The sequence below is a fragment of the Phalacrocorax carbo genome, chromosome 3, assembly GCF_963921805.1.
Source record: "Phalacrocorax carbo chromosome 3, bPhaCar2.1, whole genome shotgun sequence".
Taxonomy (NCBI): Eukaryota; Metazoa; Chordata; class Aves; order Suliformes; family Phalacrocoracidae; genus Phalacrocorax; species Phalacrocorax carbo.
The window spans coordinates 119,052,188-119,073,264 of NC_087515.1; the positions used below are offsets into that span (position 1 = coordinate 119,052,188).

The 21,077-nt window shown below is 46.3% G+C and overlaps 1 protein-coding gene and 1 non-coding gene across 2 annotated transcripts in view; both read right to left on the reverse strand.

Moving 5' to 3' along the window:
- Positions 1–10,194, reverse strand: part of HS1BP3 (HCLS1 binding protein 3) — a 51,853-nt gene extending 41,659 nt beyond the window's left edge. Inside the window, exons 1-2 of the mRNA XM_064448120.1 lie at positions 10,057–10,194; positions 4,546–4,711 (exon numbers count right to left, since the gene is read on the reverse strand). Coding sequence (XP_064304190.1) covers positions 4,546–4,711; positions 10,057–10,097 — 207 coding nt within the window. The 5' untranslated portion in view covers positions 10,098–10,194. The remainder of the gene's footprint in view (positions 1–4,545; positions 4,712–10,056) is intronic.
- A 106-nt stretch (positions 10,195–10,300) lies between these two features.
- TRNAS-AGA (transfer RNA serine (anticodon AGA)) lies at positions 10,301–10,382 on the reverse strand. The gene has a single exon. It is a non-coding gene; the product is annotated as a tRNA-Ser (tRNA).
- Positions 10,383–21,077: the final 10,695 nt, after the last annotated feature.

Sequence of the window (21,077 nt, forward strand, 5' to 3'; positions counted from 1 at the left end):
CAGCTTCGGATTCAGGAATCAAAAGCATCCCTTCTCATAGAGAGCACAAACCAAGCTTTCACTTGCAGACTCCCAATTCAAGCCATACAAGAATTAATGTTGCTTGGTGACCTCATGGGTATGCATTATGGTAGATTTTAATTACACGACCACATGCTGTTCTCCCCACCTGTTTTGCCCAGCAGAAGAGCAAGCACTGTAATATTTCTTTTTAATTAACATGAATTCTTAATGGCTCCTGAACCTATTGCTAGACCGAGCAGGGATTTTTTTCCCCCCTCTCACATCACAGATGTTATAATGTGAAGGAATTTATCTTCACAACACACCTGTATGGTCAGGAAATAGCAACTCCAATGCACAGATTTTGAGGCCCACAGAAAGAAGGCCAACATATGCAAACAGGCAATGATGAAAACGGATGAATACATACCCACATACTTACAGTCCCACATTTTATGAGAGGAAGACAGTTCTATAGTAAATTCCTCCCAGAAAATGTGCCGTGCCTGTCAAACACTGGCAGTTATTTGTTCAGCTTTGAAAAAGAGCAAACTTGACTAACAAAAGTAACTTGTAAAAAAGAAGCAATTAAACTGGGCACAGATAGAAAGAGAATGCACTATAGGCTGGGTGGATTTTTAATAAGGCTTGGAAGAGAAGTTAATTGCTGCAAAAGGTAAGGTGTGGCTAGCAGAAATGCACTTCAGATAAACAAAGCCTTTTCTTCTCACAGAAAATGGTAGATCTAAAGGCAATAATTAAACATCAGCTTTGCAGTAGTACCTCTGATGCAGTACCAAAGATAAAAACAATTTCACTCTTTCAACAGGGCAAGAGTATTCTGAACTTTGAAAGACATGCAGCTGAATTTTCCTTCAATTACCAAATATAACCTCAAGGTTAAGCAGTTCTACAAACCATTTGTCCTACTTTACAAATGGCATTTTTTTTTAAATTAAAAAATTTCCCCAGTTTCTAAGAGTTTAGATCTGAAAGTCATCACAGAAGTGTATTTCTTCTTCTGTTAATGCTTCACAAACATTTCGATTAGAAACACTATGATACTGATTCTGCATAGTCCCATTAAAGCTGGGGAACAGGGAGCTCAAGGCTAGTAACTCCACAGGTCAGATCTGAAATTTCTTCTTGCTGTTCATCTGGTTTTGGCCATAGGCCCTTAACATATCTCAATCCAGTGTGATCTAGATTGCAACCCAGAGATCACAGCTAGATTAGAAGACACTTCTGTCCTGCCCACCACCTTTTTCCAGGGGTTACAGAGTAGCTGTTTGAGCAATATTTATTGCTCAATCACATTGCCGCCTGCAGCTGCTCACAGCCTAAGCCTCACAGCTGCTGCCACCTAGGGCATGAGAGTGGGGAGGGCAGTCACTTCAACTGGCTTCCAGTTGAAGAACAGCTAGACAAGGAAAATCAATTTAGCCAATATTTCAGGGAGAGAAAGAGGGGAAGGAGGAGGAAGAAAACAAAAGACAAAGGGCCTCAAAACACAGACCTGGCTCCTGAGGTAGCCAAATGAAAATCCAGAGCCAATGAAAATCCTACCATGCCTGCCCATCTTCTCTAACCTACCTGTCATCTCAGTACTGTGACACTGGCTCCTTCCTCCTCTCAAATCTGATAATTTCAACAACAACAAAAACGTTCCCTCTCCCATCCTGCTTGCACACTTGGGAAGGCAGAACAGACACACAGTTGTCTCTTTTTCCTCCTTCAGATGTCTCATCTCACTCCCCCTTGCTATACAAATCTGATGTGTTTGACCTGCTGCCCAGTGTAACCTCATTCTTCTCCACTGTTTCCCAGTCCCCTGGTACTCTTACACTTCACCTGCAAACTCTCTGGGGAAGGGTCACGGTTCTTGTGCTGGTACAATATCCAGCAGAACAGGGCACTACGCAGACACTATGGGTGCAACTCGCCTCACCTGGCAGCCACAGGGCTGGGATTTGCCTCCACATTAAGACAGCTGCCTACACTCAAGAGGTGTCTCAGCTCTCATGACAGTTGGATATAGTCACTACATTTTGGCAAGATGTGACTGAAACTCAGCTCACCTGAACACAGGTGGCTGGTGATACCTTGGATGGTTTACAGTATCTCACTCGCTCTGTTCCAGGCCAGTGCCAATGCCTTCGCGTCCTGTGTCACATCTGCCAGCCCCATGCAGACACCTAGGACAACTTAGGGTTTCCCAAATGGTACCAGCAGATTATGCTATGCAAAGTGGATTCCCCCACACCGTAGATGCTCAGCTACACTCTTCTCAACAGTACTGTAGTGACTGGGATGGAACTTCGAAATCCGCAGCAAATGCAGACATCTAATCATAGACAGCAGATTGTTCTGCCTAAAGACAGGCATCCCATGCCACTTTGGGATACCCCAGTGCCTTGCAGCAGGTGGGCAGATATCACACAGAACCTGTGGGAGACCCACAACCTTCTGAAGGCTAGGTGGAAAATCCCAGGGCACTGCTGGTGGTATAGGCAGCAAGTTGTGTGCAACTCAACTGAGCCTTAAGCATTTTAGCCTGGAGTTGAAGCCCCCCACCCCAGCTGTCTAAAATGTAGGATGACTTCCCTTTACGGTCAAAGAAGAGAAGCATTTCCAGAAGATGAGTCACCTCATTCCCCTTCTCCCCATTGACCATAAAAGCAGGGACAGACTCAGATTGAAATATCCAACTTACAGAGAGATAAGTCAGGACAGGTGAATCTTTCTGTTCCTTCCAGTAATACATACAGAAAAGACTCATTGGAATGAATCCATGCAAAGCATCCATCCTCCAACCTCCCAGCTCAGGGTTTTAAATTACTCTCATACAGCAAACTATATAATATATCAGACTCAGTCAGCTGAAAAAAAAAATGTATCTGATGAGATAAATGTTATTCCCGTCAGACTACACCAGTTTTCTTCTTCATGAAGAATAAAATATCAGGAGGTCTGACCACAGAAGAAATCAGAAAGGTTCATTTCACTTGAGAAGAGCAACTAAGTGCTGCAAATACTCCAAGAGAGAGTCGACGTGGGAACGGACAATCTCAGCAAGCAGGGGGGCCACAGTAGGAGTCTGTTTCTCCTCCTTATAGACAAGCTGATATTATCTAGTTTTTCTTAAGCGAAGAAACATGTTAGGTGACAATAGCCAAGTTTAACACCTCAGGTTCAGTCAATTTTTTTCTGGCACAGAGCTGCATGGAAATATTACATAATACAATCAGGCAGTGCTGCAGACCAAAAAAAAGCAATTCCACATCTCCTTCTCTTATCTGCCCATGTCTGCCCTTCCCCTGCCCTAAAACAAACTTTAACAGGGCTGTGCAACTCAGGCTCAAGAAAGGGGTGTAAATCAGTACTAAAAAACAACTCCCCAAATACCCATTTTTAGCCAGGACCAGTTCCTCAGCTGACATTACAGAATAGCCACATGACACTGGCACACAGAAGGAAACGCTGCAGGAGTGAGAACAAGCAGTCAGGGACAAGGAGGGAAAACAGAACAAACTCTTATGCCAGCATTGCTGCTTTTACCATAAAGTTATATGTAGCATGAAGAGTGCAATAAATATAAAATCTCCTCACAAGGCACCTCCTCACAGCATTGAGAGATGTGCCTTTATCTGCAAATCAGACTGTGTAAATATCCATTTATCAGCAATCTTCTACAGAGTAAGAGTTACACTAGGGCTAATGGTCTACCAGGTAACCATGCACTCACATCACACTGACATTACAGTTATCCCCAAAACAACTGAAAAGAGCAGATGTTCACAGCATGCAATAGGGTGCATCTCCTTCGAGTCATCTGATAGTCAATGGTTCAGCAGACAGCTAAAGCAGATCAAATGAAACGTACCCTACATGCACCTTTTTCTACTGACTCAATAGACAGGCCCAGTGAGACAGCTCAAGCGGATGTGCACATGCTATAGATGACTTAAAACAGGTGAAATTAATCTCATGTGCTACATTTTCAAACCTTCACTCTGCAGGTATCATGAAAAAGACAATCCAACTCAATAACGTTTTATACGGACACTTCCTTGTAAAACTCTCTTACTAAGGATTTTAAAAACCATGTCAAGGCTTCTAGATCGAGGCTAATGCACTGCTAGGCTAATTCCTCTTATTGCCCTCATGATTCTCTCTCCATTCAAGTAAACTATTATACATTTATTTCATGTTTATGTACCAAGTCCCAGTGCTGGTACATATATCAGAGAAACTAATTTTGTGGCAGGACTTATAAAAAGCTTAACTGGTTTCTGTTTGTTAACCCATAACGCAAAATGCCTTAAAGGCTACAACAAACAGCCATTGTTGCTTTGAGCTCCTGGAATAAAAAGTTCAATTAATGTATGTATGATACTTCCATTGCAGAAATGGTACAGAGTGTGTTGTCCTACCAAGGACCTTGACCCAGGGAGATTGTGATGACAAAGCACCTGCTACATCAGGACCAAAATAATCAAAGCTGATTAAGAAAGGGATCATTAACACTGATTAAACATTTACCATAAATTGAACTACATCTTCAGGCTTGTGCTTTGCTGATTTGAAGGCAGCCAGTCGGGTAACAACGACAATGTGATACTCTACGTGGCCAGACATCATTTTCCCACGGATCTCCTGGTATTCCGGCACTGACAGATCCAGCCCTGTGTGCACATTCTGAATTTGCCTAGGAAAGAAAATACATGCAGAGTTCAGGCATTGGCACAAACACTGACCTGCACGAAGGATCCAGTTCAAAGCTCAAGAAAGTCAGCGCAAAGACTCAACAGGACACCAGACCCAACCCCAACACTGTTCCTACTCAGCAACGATACAAATTTGGATATGGCCTGCTTCCTGTGTTCTATCCCAAAGCACCTGCCACTGGCCACTGCAGACAAAAGGCCAGGAACATCGCATGTCTGGGAACAGGAGATAGGGATTCCTTCAGAACAGGACTTCACTCGCAGGAGTTGAAGGTGTTGTCCTACCCAGCAGGGCAGGTGAGAAGATCCCATGATCTCTCATCGCAGCTTTTTTGAAGCAAAGGTCTGTTCACTACAGTTCACACCAAGCCCTATCCACCCCTTCTTAGTCACATGACATCCCCAGAAAAGGCAGAGACAGTAGCTGAAAGGGGCCACCAAAGCAAGAAGGAGCTTGCTTGAGTGTAGAGACAACTTGAGGTTTGTAACCAGGGAGCTAGATTAAAGGCTGAAATACAGAGAGAAGTTGCTGGAGCGGACTGCAGGGCCAGCCACACAGTTTGCATCTATGGTGGTCCTTGAGGAAAATTAGACAAACACCTATCAGGATTGAGCAAGTTAAAGGAGTACATGATCTCTTTGAGCTGCCTTCTGGTCTTGACTGTCTGACTGACAGCCTTGTTGCCAAATAGCAAAAAGGGTACACTAGCTAAAGTATCTCAGCTTTCCCACAGAAAATCCCACTGGAAACAAAACCATCTGTCCCTTCATAACCAGTTAAAGCAGACAGAGCCACAGCATCAAACACCGAGAGCTGCCAACAGTCAGAACCACCCATGGCTCCTCTTGGAGGAAAATGAGACAAGGGCGCTAGTGCTACAGTTTACTCAACACATTTTCTTCTCCTGCCAGCTTCACATCCACTGAACCATGGTGTCACCTTCCCCCTGGATTCCCACCCAAGGAATTATTTGTGACATTTTTTCAAGAGGAATGCCAGGATCTTATTATAGTGCTCATGCATCAAGAGTAAGACCAAGCAGCTGCTGTTGGGGCACAAGAGAATGTTATGTTTAATGAAATAAAAAGTCTGTTTCAAAAGACTGGAAACCAAAACTGATCAGATATCATTCCCCCAAGGTTACCCCATGCCAAGCTACAGCACACTCACTGCTGCTGTCGCTGGAACCAAATACTCTGCCAGAAGCAGGAAGAGTTTTATCATCCAGTGCATTGAATGCTCTCTGAACACATTTTTGAGTGTGTCCTTCCTATGCATGAATGTTTTTTAACGAAATTAGAAAAGACTGCTTAAAAAAAAAATATTTTTCATTAAACATTTTTTTCTGCTTTTGGGGTGGTTTTTTTTTGTAACCTTAGCTGTATGGGAAATATCAAGTCCCATCTTCCCTGGACTTCCTGTGGATTGCAGAGGCGTCTTGTGGAATTCTTGCCTCTTTCTTTAGGAAGATTAGATTCATTAACACAGGTGCTCTTTCACCTAAGGATACATGAGGTGTACAAACTTAAAATACACTTTAAAGATGTTTAAACAATCTAGTTTCAAACAAAGTTTCAAAAGGCTCCTCTCAGCATGTCAAAACTTGACCAGTCCTTTTGAATCTTGAGTTTTCCCAAGAAGGCAACCTCTGAATCTCCAATGCAAAAATGAATAAAAAGCTTTTTAAAGAGAAGATCTTGAGAGTTCTCTATAAACCAGATAGCAACAAACAAGGGCACAGGCCCAATGTTGTACCCAATCCCCTTTGCAAGCCATGTTTAAAACATTAGGGATTTAACAGCAGCTCCACCATCGCCAAGATTCTATACTAGGTACCTAAAAACCATTGTTTGCTCCAATTCTGTTCTCATCTTCTGCCAGGCAAGGACTTGACTTTACACTAATAGACAAAATTTTGTTCTCAGTTACACTTTGTCAGGCTGTAAACACAGAATCAATAGTGCTTATGTATAAATACGTACGTGCCTGGCTTGCACACAGTGGTCTGTTGAACCTGTAAGTAACAGTCATTATCTGGAGTGTTGCCTCCTTCAGTGGCAGCCAAAATGCTGACTCAAAGGACACCTGCCAGTATAATCAGTTGGATCTGGGTTTTTTAGAATATATCTGCAGCAGAGTCACTCAAAAGTTGTGACTGCAGATACAGCAAAAAGGTCTATCGGATGGTATTCAGGAGTGAGTGACTTCTGTTAACCCAGCTACAGAATATAAATGACAAATTAACCTGCTTTTCACCCCTGATGTAAATAAAAGGAAAAACCACCAGTACACTGTCCTTCCTGAATGGCCCTACTTACTGTAAAATACCAACCACGTACAGATGTTCTGAGATGACCCAACAACAACTTCACTGGAAGAGCTGCTGCGTCAAAGAGTTCTAAAAATGTCATGAAGTTAGTAAGTACCTTACTGACACCTGGGGTTTTTATTTCAAAGTTTTTAAAAGTCTCAGATAAAATGATTGTAATGGAAAGCAATTAGAGGTAGGAAGAATAGATACATATTTGTTTGCTTTAGGCCTTGTGATCACTTTCATTATCATCTCTTACATGAAACGTACCACTATTATCTCTCTTCCATAGCAACAGGATTTGTGGGGTTTTTTAAGTATAAAAATTATTCCAAATTGACAGAAACCAGCAGAGAGGCTGACACAGATACAGCGTAACACCTAAAGTGCACACTAGCTCTTTAAATGCTTTAGTTTCAAAATAAGCAGCCCCCAGTGTTTTAATTCATTCGATACTGTTATTCGTGTTATTCAAACGGAAGCAGCACCTACAAATCCCAAGACAGAATATAGTTTCATTGCATTATTCATATCAATGCAATTATTTTCACACTAGTAGCTTTAAAAAAGAAGCAACAAGAGAAATCTCGTCGTTTAAATTGGTCACATGGGTTTATTGCTTCTACTCCTTATTTAAAAGTTACACTTTTGTCTACAATACAGAATGACCAGGGGAGACTCAGGCACATGGTTAACTTCCCGCACATGAATCACTTCACAGAACAAGACCATTCATACCAGTAACACTGTGCTTGCACAACCAGATCATGCAGGATTGGCATGGGACACAGGAAGGGGAGGCTATATAAAGGTCAGCTGAACAGAACAGTTTCCACAGTTCACGGAAGAGCCACAGGTTTTCATTCCTGTCTTGATTTGCTACAACATTGAGGCTTTGTATTTTAACTAATCTGCTTTCTGTGATGAAAAGCCAAGATGGGAGTAAAGGGAAAGCAGCCATTGCTAAGCAAGAAAGCAAAGTAGGAGATGCAAACGCTGTGACCAGAGAAACTGTATTCCTGTGTCTGTGTGGTCAGGAGAGCAGCATCTGCACTTCCTCCCTTGATAAAATAGCCCTGCCAGCAGCACCCAGCTCCGACAACTCTTCTCCTTCCTTGGGTGACCCCAAAGGGGACCAAAGTCTGATGGCCCAGGTCATACTAAGAGGAAAAAAAAAAACTTGTACAACTAGTTTATTCATTAAAAGAAGGCAAAGTATCAGACACAAATTAGCCAGCAAATGTTTTAATTTCTGTGTATAGTCTAACTACAAATACACAGATTATTATTTATTTATATTACCATAGCAACTAGGAATTCTATTCCCCAAACCAGTACGCATAGAGTGGAAAAGGTCACAACTATACAACTATCTTATTTCACAAGCTAGAAAATATATTCACTTGCTAAAGCCTTAATCCCACACATACATACATATCCAGTTTTATCAATGAAAGCATTCCAATACGAGTGGGACAATTTTTAAGTGGCAAAGGCTATTGACTGTAAAATAAATCCAGGTGTTCAGATTTGCCATTTCCAAGGCTAAACCCAATATAAAGTCAGTCCTACAAGACAGGTATGTTAGGTCAAATATGTTTGAAGGTTCAAGGCCACTGCTCCAAAGGAAGTCAGGCCCTGATACAGCCAAATATTTAAGGATTAAAATAATGGCTTTGAAGTTAATGTGATTGAAACAGTTGCTACTTATGTCCTAGGAGGTAGGTGCGAGAGTTAGGTCCTTGCTGAATCAACACTTCTATTTCTCATGTCACATCTGATGTGGAACTGCTTCCATGCTCTCAAATATCTCGCAGGGGTAAAAAGAAAAAAAAGTTAAAAACCTAGAGAAATCTTTCTCTTGTTTCTCTGTAAAGATTGCCCACAAGTGTCTTATTGAGGCATTTCTCTTGAGGGTTCATTTGCCACATCTAGGAAGCACAGGTTTTAAAAATACAATGCAACTGAAAACAGCGCTGCTGCACCCACCTAGGGCACAGTTTCAAGAAGGTGGGAAAACAGAATAAACCCATTAACTCATTTTACCCATCCCTGGCCTAACTTCAAGCCAGACAGGCTCCTGGTGGCCTGATGGACACGAGGGACAGGGCGCAGGGCATGGCAGCGGGGAACGGGGCTCTGCCAAAGGCACTGACGGCACCACACCACGAAGATGTCAGTGTACGCTTCAGGACGAATTTGCATGGAATCGTAGAATCATTAAGGTTGGAAAAGACCTCTAGGATCATCAAGTCCAACCGCCAACCCAACACTACCATGTCTCCTAAAACACACCCTGAAGTGCCACATCTACAGGTTTTTTGAACCCCTCCAGGGATGGTGACTCCACCACCTCCCTGGGCAGCCTGTTCCAGTGCCTGACCGCTCTTTCAGTGAGGACATTTTCCCTAATACCCCATCTAAACCTCCCCTGACGCAGCTTGCGGCCCTTTCCTCTTGTTCTATCACCTGTTACTTGGGAGAAGAGACCGACCCCACCTCACTACAACCTCCTCTCAGGTAGCTGTAGAGAGCGAGAAGGTCTCCCCTCAGCCTCCTCTTCTCCAGGCTAAACACCCCCAGCTCCCTCAGCCGCTCCCCATAAAACCGCCTCTCCAGACCCTTCACCAGCTTCGTTGCCATTTTAGTTCCTCTTGACCCACCTCGAAATGCTGACAAGGGAAAGGCGTCCCCAGCAGTGTCAGTGTGGAAGGGGAACAAGCCCGAGGCACCGCAGGGGGAAAGGCGGCTGTTACACCGGGCGGGCCAGGCGCCGGCAGCGGCTTCTCCCAGCTGCGAAATGCCAAAACCCCTCGAGGTACCGCACAAATCCCGAGTGTCCTGGGGGCACACCCAGGGGCCGGCAACCCGCCCCAGCGTCCCGTCCCTCCGCGCCCTCGTCGCCGCCGCTTCCCCGCCGCGCCCGCCCCGGGGGCCCTGCCCCGCCAAGGGAAGGCGGCGCCGGGCTGCCGCATCGGCCAGAGCGGCTGGCTGATCACCACCCTCCCCGGTACCTGGTGGTGAGCAGCACGGCGGGCGCCGGGCTGTGCTGCATGGCGCGGGGAAGCGGCGTCGCTCCGGATCGGCGCCGGCCCGGGAGGAGAGGCCACGTCCGGCTGTCACCGGGCCCCGCCTCCTTTGCCGGGGCTGGCAGCGGCCGCCCTGCCGGATGTTTGTGCCGGCCAGCAAGAGGCTTCGCTGCAAAACGAGCGCCGGGAGGAAGGCGCCCGGGCCAGGGCAGAAAACAAGAACTCAACTCGTAGTCGGCAGGATTCGAACCTGCGCGGGGAGACCCCAATGGATTTCTAGTCCATCGCCTTAACCACTCGGCCACGACTACACCGCCGGGCGGCTCTGCTCGCGCCGCAGCCCCACTAATGCACCCTCCGCCCTCCTCTACGGCGCCAAAACACTTCCCCCAAGTCTCGGCGGCCTCCGTGCGCCCTCCTCCCAGGTGGAAACAGCTCCCACGCATCCATCGGCCGCAAAACAATCGGCGCGGTGCTGCTCGAGAGCGTTAGCTGTCACGAAAACCAGGCTGGGTGCCGCCTCCTCCTCGGCGGCAGCCCTGTGCCCTCCGCCGGCGCAGAGAGCGCGCCCGGGCGCAGGGAACCTTATAGGATCATTAAGGCTGGAAAAGACCTCTAGGACCGTCAAGTCAAACCGTGCTGCAAAGCCCCGCGGGCCTGGCCACAGCCTTGCTCAGAGGTGCTGGTTGCTCCAACCTTTACTTTGGGAAGAAGGCAGCAAGCAGCTGCTCCCCCTCTGCCCCTCACGGGCACCCACAGCTGGCCTGGGGAGCCCCGCTTCGTTTTCACGCTTCTTTCATTCACCTGGGTGCTTTTTTACCTCGGTGCTTCTCTGCACAGGTGTGCAGAGCTTCTGAGGGAAGCACCGAGGGGAAAAAAAGCTTCGCACCGGGCACAGCTTTCTGCTGTCGGCTGCTCACGCCTCAGTATCGCAGCAGAAACCTAAGGAGGTGCCGGGGAATATTAGAAAAGCAATAGAAACCAAACTCTGCCGCTGCATCAGTGCAGCCGCCCCCCCCGAACAGGCTCTGCACCCCGAGTGGGTACGCAGCAGGGTCCAGGGGTGCCCCCAGAAAGGGTCAGCCCCTAGAAGAGGACCTGGTGAGTGGATTAGGGCCTTTCATCCCAGAAAGAAATAGCTGAGGAGTTACAGATTTGATGGAAATCTGTAAAAATCAAGAGAGATCCAAAGGTGGCAGATACAGAACAATCTTTTGCTGCCTCTGGTGAAACAAGAAGTCTGAAGCATGAAACTCATGAGACAAGGCAAACAAAAAAGGGAGACTTCATCAGCAGAGTTCTTTCCTAAATTCTGGCTGTTTTCCCTCCCTGGCTATTGCCACTGGGAACCTTTTGTTAAGCAGGGTATAAATACCACTGCAGGGCTGCAGCCTTCGTGGCACAGGAGTTGTTGTTGCCAGAAGTGCTGCAACCCACTGGAAAATGCTTTTGAAACATGAATCGCTCTCATGCAGCCTGTGAAGGGTTAAAAAGCTCTGGTCTGGAGTTCCTGAAAGCCTAAGTATATCCTGAATAGTTACATGTCTAAATTAATTACTTCTCTAATGGCATTTTTATCCCTGGTTGGCTTCCTGGGTAATCCAATTTATTCAGATAGTAACAAGGAGTAAGAAGCTGGCAGTTTGCTGCCTGAAATAGCAAAAATAGAGCAGGACCTGAGCCATGAGCCTGTGCTGAGGCAGTGCCTGTTGTATGGTGTCCGTCCAAATGTTGTCAAATGCACAAGATGCTTCAAAAAACAGAGGCTTTTCTCCCCAGACAGAAGTGTCTGTTCATCCCCAGTATGCTGCTGGGCCCTGTCTTCAACCTGGAGAGGTTATGTGCTCTATGCGGGTGTGCTCATGAAGAAGCCCAAGCGCTGCCTATTTATCTGATTTCTTAGCAAGTCTCATCATACATGGCATTTTTATAACTCCACAGCCTGTACCATCAAAAGAATCATGTAGTTGGAAAATAAAACAAATGCCTCAGTGTTGCTAACCTCTGACGTTGTGGAAAAAATCAGCTGACTTATCCATGAGGTTAGGGTAAGGTCTTTCCTCAGGTCGTGACTGTGCAGAGTGAATCTCAGCATAAAAGGTGCACAAAAATCCAACCTGACAGAAAAAAAGAAGTGATATACTGGTAGAGCTGTCTGCTGGAGCTGAGCAACAGTCTTGCCTTTTTCAGAAGCAACCTCCCAGAATATTTGGAGTTTAATTCCTCTGCTGCTTTGGATGCTACACAGAAAAAGTCTTTCATTGGACCCTGGGGTTTTTTTTTTTTTGGCCTTTTTTTCTTTTCTGGCCAAAAACAACACATTGATGAGCATTGGCCAGACCCTGCACCCAGGCCATCAGGCACAGTGGCACTGGGACTCATTAGTGTAGCTGATCTTCAACTGGGAACCTGCAGGGGAAGGCCTATGGGAGAACGTGCAGCAAATCTGAGAACCAATATCAATAACAGTCATCACTAATAAAGTTATGATTTCCTGCTAATATTTGGGTGACCTTCAGCTGCTCCTCTCACCTTCATGGGTCTCCCTTGCCTCTGTTCAGTTGTGTATGAGTGAAGGAAAGAGGAAGAAACTCTAAGTTTCAGGACTCTCTTCTTTGGGACTGCTGGCTTTTTTGCTGCCTCTTAACTCTCCAGTGCTGACTGGTTTGGTAGGTTGCTTGATTTATTTTTATCCATTTTTTCCCCCCTTCCTTTCTGGACCATCAACAAACTGAATCAACACACTCATAGTCGTGGTTTAGCCGGCAGCTCAGCCCCACACAGTCGCTCGCTCACTCCCCACCGGTAGATGGGGGAGAGAATCAGGAGGGTAACGCTCGTGGGTTGGGATAAGAACAGTTTAATAATTAAAATTAAAAGAAACAACAACAGAAATGCAATGTAAAGGAGAACAACGAGAGGCGCAAAGCCCCAGGGGGAGGGGGGAAGGGAGGGGAGGAAGGGAGGGGAGGGGGGGAACGAACCGCGGAAACGAAGCGCCCGCCGACCCGACGCCACGCCGCTCCCGCGCTGCCACTGCCCCCCCTCCATATACTGGCCATGGTGTCACGTGGTATGGGATGAACCTGCCATTGGCCAGTCGGGGTCAGCCGCCCCCGCCATGGCCCCGCCCCTCCCAGCCCCCCCCCCCCGCCACGCGGCAGAGCGCGGGAAGCTGGAAAGGTAGCCGACCCCCAGAGTGAGGAGAATTAACCCCTTCTCAGCCAAAACCAGCACACTCGTGCAGTCAGTATTCAGTAGCCTAAATGATGCATAGCTGCACCATCTCCGTAACAAAACTATTAATGAATTTGCATAGAATAACTGCAATACAATCCCATATTTTTTTACTGCAGGTATGTGTGGTACGGTGTTAGAGCCTCAGCGGTTTCTGACTAGATAAAGCAAGGTCAAAGATGACTGCTCCAAGTAGAAGATGCTCAAAGAAAAAGAGACCAGTCTGATTTCAGTCAAAGGCCTCTAGAAAGTGAAGGAAAAGAATGAATGGGAGACAAGTAATTAAGCTCAGTAGGAGGTTGAAGGACCTTCATTTGTGTTCAAGATGTCTGAGTATTGGGAGTGTCTGTGTAAGAGGAGCTCTTGCTGACAGACGGTATGATCCTTAAAACCTAAAATAGTAGCCCCCACAACAGAGGGGTAATGGAGAAGCCAGGTTTTAAACAAAGAATTTAAGGAGAGATGCATATAACCTCCACAGCTGGTGTAGGTGTTTCATGAATCAAGTGGCTGTTTCAGTTTTTACCATCACCACCATAAAAAAAATCTTTTAGCTGTCATTTCACAGAAATAAAAGGAAAATATGATGAGTTATTGTCAGAATTCAAAACTCAGATACCTGCTGTAGGTAAATTCCAATTACAATACAGTATCCTTACAAATATCCTGATTTTGGAACAACTTTAGAACATTTGGGTTTGGTAATGTGGTTCTGGTGATCTGGGAGCAGCCACTACATAACCACTTTATGGCCTGCCTCCTGAGCTGACTTCCACAAAAACCTTCTTGTCACACTGAAGTACTCTAAGTTTCCACTGTATCTAGTGGGTTATCACTTTGTGCTATGAAACAAGAACTATCTTCCCTCAGAGCAGCTATGTTCAGCACTGGCAGGGCTTTTGGAGCGGAGGGCTCCTGGGGGCTCAGCAGTGGCTGGTAAATGAGTTGATATCATAATTTTTCCCCACCTCTTCATGAAACCCCTTTCATGACCAAAAAGTGTTTCTACTGTCCTTCCACGGTACCTATCAGGTCTTCTACCGGCTGACTGCACATGCAGGAGCAGGACCTGCAGGTGTTTCCTTCAACACGAGGAGAAGCACTGAAAGGCTGTGTAATGGGGAAGGGGTTGGGACGTTACCTTGTGCTCCATGCGTGAGCTCTTATCCGACGAGGCGTGCATCCCCTGCGACCCTGCACCGCTCCCGCATCAAACCTATGCCCTGCAGGGTCACAGATCAAGAAGACCCTGCTTTAAGCCTTCCAAAACTTTGCTCCCAGACACTCAGCACTGGCCCATGATGTGTAGATTTTAGAGACACCCAGGTGGCGGTTACTCCAGCTCAGGCAGAGGGAGCATTTGCTGTATTTGCATCCGGACTAATGTTTCTGACCACTAGAGAGCGCTCAAATACAACCTATAGACCATGGGCGGGTTGCTGGTGCTAACTGCGATCCCCGGCTGTGTCTCACCCTTTGGGAGCCAACTGCAGAGCTCACGTCTGGCACCATTCACGTTATTGCACAGGCAATCCCAATGACTCCAGTCTAACCCTCACCTAATGCTCAAAACCTGACTCTGGGACCAGTTATGCTAGGATTTTCTACAGAGCTGAAGCCAGTCAGTGATATGACTGCATCAGCAGTTAGGGCTGATGTTTGTGTTTACTTTTTATACACAGTTTTACTCCCAGTAGCTGAACTAAGAGCCTTTCACTGACACATAGCCCAGAGGAGTTTTCTCAGCCACCTGCCTCAGCATGAAGAGGGTTGTAGGGGACCGAGTGGGAGTGGGATGAGAAAAGGGGAGAAGAAAGAAATGCTAAGGTTAGAAATCAGCAGTCTACAGCTCCTGTTCTCTGTGATCTCTCCTTGCATTAGCACAGGACTTTTCTGCCAGAGAACAGATCATTCTCCATCCAAAGGCCTGGGGCAGAGCAGACAAGGAAATATAGGGAGAAACGATGGAGGTGCAGCAACCATCCCCCGCCCCAGCGCTCAGAAAGGGGCACAAACATATTTACCCTCTTTTGTCACACGTGACTCGAAAGATCTCCCCTTGGCCCTCCCTGTGACAACCTAAAAAAAAACATGTGAAAGGAGTTTGCAACGACTTGGGCAAGCTCAGATGGCTTGAGGGCTGGCAGGTGGCTGCAGAGCTTGTGATCTGACACCTGTGAGATAGCCAGGTCCTCTGCAGAGCTTATGGTCCAACGCCCATGAGATAACTGACACCCAGGTCCTGGCCTCCTTGGGGAATGGCTTGGTGCCAAATTGGGGACCTGTTTGGTGAGCAGGCAATGGGAAACACCGGTGGCGAGGAGTGCATTGGAGGGCAGCTGTAGCAGAGACCACAGACCTGAGAGGTGAAGGGGATGGTCCTGCCTGCCCCTTCAGCCCTTTCTGGGACATGGAAGAAGCACGTTTGCACCAGGTAGCCTTTTGTCACATATGCTGGAGAACTGCCCACTGGCCATCTTCTGCAGGCCCTGAGTTCCCACAAAGGGTTAAAGCAAGGAAGAAAAACCTCCCAAAGCCTGTTAAAATATCGAGCGATTTGTGGCTGGGGTCGGTTCATTCAGTTAGATGCAAACGGTCTGCAGTCCTACAGCTTAATCCCTCTCTGTTCCCCATGAAGGCACGAGGGGATGGGGGGTCTCCATCAGGGCCAAGCTGTGACCCCATGAACTCATTGCAGGGTCACGTCTGTCTCCCAGCCGCCAGGCAGAGACCAGCTCTCGCAACACTGCATCCCTGCCTGGGTGTGATTCTTGGCAGCTGGTGGATTTGCTTTTCATCTCCCCCAAGACAGCAAGCGAACAACAGTGAGCTTATAAGCCCAGGGGGAATCATCCACCAAGTTTTGAATCCCTGGCAGAGGACTCTGCCTGTAATCATGGCAGGATGAGGAGAAATCAGAGCCCTGCTTAGGGTATACTATATAAAATGGAGAGAAAAAAAGCAAGGGCAGAGGAACATATTTAAAAACAAAATACATTGGCTATGAAAACACAGTTTAAAAGCTGAACGTGAAACTTTTTTCAGCCTTGATTCGTATTAGGAGTAATTAAATATTATTTAATTACTGAAAAAGGCTGCACTTGAGTAATAGGATTCCAGTGAGATGACCAGTCTCTTTATCGCTCCTACCACTATTTGTTTTCAGATGACAATTACAAAAACCAGATGTGAATCACTAGGGGATTTTATATTAAGACTGGGCTTCTCTGTGAGTTTCAAAGGTAGCCAAAATGGTAGATTTAAAGTTCACTCTTGTGGTAAGGTTGTTGATAGCCTGTTAAGGCTACACACCTCCTAAACTCAGGATGGATTTATTCTGGGGACAAGGGAGGAGAGTTATATAGCTGTTCTTCATTATGCCTCATGCCCCTTTAAACAGTTAACCTGTAATATGATGAGCCGTATGTCAGGAATAATCTAGCAGAAACCATAGGTAATCCCTGCTGAAAGATAAACCTTTCTCTTGACCTGCTACAGCCCTGGAATTAAAATTCCACCTCTCTCAAGTTTGGGGATCCTAGGTAAATCATGGATAAATTTCATGGTAGCCAGTGAGGAAGAAAAGATGAGATTTCCTGGTTTGCCCCAGTTTAATAAAACCAAGCCTTAAAATAAAAAAAATTGTCTATATTATTCAAAATCACAACTACAGTAAATAGATAGTAGACTTTTTTCTTCCACAAAAAGGATAGTTTTGGGGCAGTTGACTCTCTACATAGGTGCAAGGAAAAGAGTATTTCCCCAGATCAAGGAAAGGTAAAGGAACAGTCAGTAATTGCACAAGTTTCCAGGTAGACTCCCAAATATGTTGCCAAGTTTTTCAAGTACATCTTTACCACACACCTGACCTAAGGTGTTGCCCAATGACTTTACCTTGGTTTCCCTCACTCCCACCAAATAAGGTCTGGAAGTGTTTATGTCCATGCTAATTTATTTGGTTGGATGAACAAGAGCCCAAGGTCTGCTTGGCCTTGATGCTGACTCCTGGTTGCTCATTACCTGTGTGAAGTGTGGAGGTGACTCCCTTTATGAAGATCCTGCCTGCAGGAGTAAGAAAAGGCTGATGTTCGTGGAGCCCCAGGGTCCTCTGCTGAGCTACCCATCACAGCACAGTTCAAGACAGTCAAGTTAAAGCTGGCCAGATTTTGTTCCTGGATTTCTTTTTAAAATTAGGAAATATTTCAGGGACACTGTTGGAAGAGTTCCTCCAATTTATGAGTGATTCTGGACCTGACTGAAATTCTCCCAAATGGAAAAATTTCAGCTTTCTGGATTAGCAAGAAAAAGAGAAGGGGCTGGGAGGTGAGATGGTGTTAGTATGTTATTCTTTAGCATCTCTTCCTAAAAAAAAGGTGTATGCAATTGCTCTGTCTGTCACTCCATGTGTCTGCCAGTCTGTCTGCTCCCTACCTAATTACACTGTAATAACCTGATGTCCAGTTTTAACCAAATACAGCAGAAGAGGAGATGGCTGGACAGCTTTCAGCTCCTCCAACTATAGTAAAAACCTGGCAGCTCAATAGGTGAGAGGCCAGAATTTGCGTCCCTCTAAGGGAAAGACTGAAGCATAAACTCAGCAGATACCTGTTTGATTTGGCTTGCCAGTAGGCCAGCTGCTTCTTGTGTACCTCCAGTGTGGGATGGAAGTATAAGGGAAGTACAATACAGATTTTTTGGTAAACTGAATTGTTTTCATTCTGCTGTTCTGTTTTCAATTCAAGGTAACCAATTTGGCAGATGCTATGAGGGAGAGATTACAGTGATCAAACCATTTCTTGGTGCCAGCAAGGCAGGATAGAGCTTCCCAGTTGTCCAAGGAGATCTGTAAGTACGCCTCTGTCACATAGCACGACCAGTACAACCTGTTTTGTCAACCGGTCATTTATACACAGCCATAGTAGGAAGGTGGATATCTTTCCAGGTCAATACTATTTAATCCAGGAGCTGAGTTTTGCTCACAGGTGGTTTCCAACAAACACTAAGTCAGATGCTCTGGTTCTTACTTAGAAAGTGGCTGGCAGTCGGACTCTGGGTTTCACTGAGTCATGGACATGGGCTTCTGAAATCTGTGGTTTTTAATGAAGATATTAGTGGTTGCAGTTGTAGAAGTGTTACAAACCAGTAACAGTTTGTCTATAGTATTTCCTTAACCCTTTGCCCAAGCTGCCTGCAAGAGCAGACGAGGACCCATTACTACAGAGAGGGGAAAACTAAGATGTGGGGGAGTGTGGCTGTGCCATGGTCTCTGCCAGCTCTGGCTTAGGTCCATCTCCAGGGCAATGCTCTTCATTGCTCTCGCTGCCAACTTCTCGGCTCCCCACCAAATACCAAAGGTCTGGACCTTTCTTTCCTCAGAACAAAAGCCACTGTTTGTTGGATAGCTAAGGTTCACCCCAACCTTGCTGGAATCAGCTTTTGAAGGAATGAAGTCAAGACTACAGACAATCTTGACAACAAGATAGGTTTCCACCACACAAGCCCATCAGCTACCCTGCCCTGGTCTCCGGCGTCTCCAGCGCTCCATTTACACAAGTAAATTAAATAATGCCAGGGAGCAATGTCAGAATTGTCACATTGTTAAAAGGATCCCTGGCATGTTTTCAGCTGTTTTCTGCTGAACGGTTCCTGGGGGCACTTCAGTTGATAACACAGGCTGGGGACTATTCGCAGCTGACAGCTTGTACATGGCCATCAGCCTTGGAAGCTGAGGGAATTTAGCCACGTGGACATGGGCTGATCCACAGCAACTGACCTTGGTGCAAAAGAGCAGTCCTACAAACATTTAATTTAAAAATAGATGTAGCCTAAGTGTCTAGGTCTACTCGCACAATTATGTCCACCTGGAGGGCTCATGGGCTGAGTCTTTACAATCACAACCTGTCTTATAAATACTGTGTCCACAAGCCATCACTGTACAGAGGAAAGAACTACTGAGAAGATTCAGAGCTGGGTTCACGTGCAGTTTCCACATCGCTAAATCATCAAGGCCCAGGAAGACCTTTAACTGTCCTTGTGCCTTTGGCTCTTATTAAAAGTGTCAGCCCAGACTTAATCCGCACTGCAGGGTGAGGCCCTGCAGAAAGGATAGAGGCAGAATTTAACACCTCTTGTTCCAAGTGCAAAGTGCTTGTTAGCAAACCGGCAGCTGCCTGCCAGGCAGTCATTTCATTTCATACAGGAGCCAGTGATATCAAATCGTTTTCAGCTGCACTTCTGGACACAGAGCGAGGAGCCCAAGATGGCATATTTTGAATTGCTAACCTGGTGGGATCAATGTGTGAACCACAGAAATAGGCAGAGCTCCCCGTACACTGCTGAAGTGACCCCCACACAGTGGTGTGCTCCTCAAGGATTTCTTCAATATTAGAAAGTCCCATCTTACATATTTTTTTCCTACTAAATTCTGATGATCTCCTCATAAGGGAGTGTGCTTTGCTCAGGTGCTAAAATAGGCACCAGCGGTCTCTCTGCAGGCTGCAGGGCACCCAAGACATTCACACGGTGCTGCTAGATGAGGCAGGAGGTGTAGAACAGACTCACTCTTTTCTGAAGCAGCAGCTGGAGGTCTGGATATCTCAGGTGGCACCAGATGCTCACATTTAAGCATCTGAGATGGTCTCAAGTGCCTGAACCTGCACGTGAGTGTTTGGGTGGGTAGGGACAGGCAGGCAGGCAAGGCAAAGCAAGCTGTTGCCTGTGTCAAATATGAAAGGCAGAAACATAGGTCACCTAAACACTAAACACTAAACATAGGACACCTAAACACTGTCAGCACAGCCCACAGCAACAAGCAGTCTCTGTGAAGAGCTGTAGATGGGCGGTTGTGAACATGTGCCACTGTGATGTATTAGGAGAGAAAGGTCGTTGCTAACAGGGTGTTTGGCATCTCACCCAGTAACATGTACCTATGGCTTTGTCCACACAGCTGCCACTGCCCAGAGGCCTGCCTTTAACTTTGGTGGGAGCACTAGATAAATACGCAGGGACTGCAGGATTTATTACATTGCATGTAGCTCCTTTTAGTGCAGCTGTCTAGGCAAAAAAGCTTGTTTTGACCTATATAGTAAAACTATGCAAAGGACCCTTAAGCAAGGTGTGTTTTTCTCATTTTATTAACTTGAGAGCTCTTTGAGATAGAGTTGGAGCAATACAAAATGAGATGAAGCTTCACCTGATACAGCTACAGTAAAAGCTACCTTTTGCTGCACCTCTGACAGCACAGCACGAAGAAAAAGGGGTGTGCCCACATGATGTATTCCTGTCCACAGCCAATTTTCCATCTCCCCCTCTCATAAACGGTACATACTTGTACTAGGCTGCTTTGCAGATGTTTCACAGCCTAAGGGGAGAGAAACCAGAATTAGTGTCTTCCAGACTGCTAGTACTTTCCCCATTTCATCTGTGCATCGGAAAAACACCTTGCACCGAGGTGTGCTGCTATAAGTCCTTTCACCGGGAGATGGTGCTCCCGCCCCGGGAGTGATCCCTCCCTGCATGCCCGGGCGCTCCCCGGTACTCAGCTTTCTGCTGATGCTCGGTCCCACCGCAGCCACCCAGCCCCGCTGCTGAGGTGGCTCTGGATGGCCCTGTGGGACGGTTTCTTCTCCGCTGAGCTTCTCATGCTACTCAACAGCTGAAGGAGAAAGAGGCCCAGGGCACAAAATGTCTGCAAAAATAGTTGGAAAAGGCAAGATGGAAAAGGAAAGCAGAAACTGTGTAGTTAAAATGCAGAACTGGACAGGAGGCCA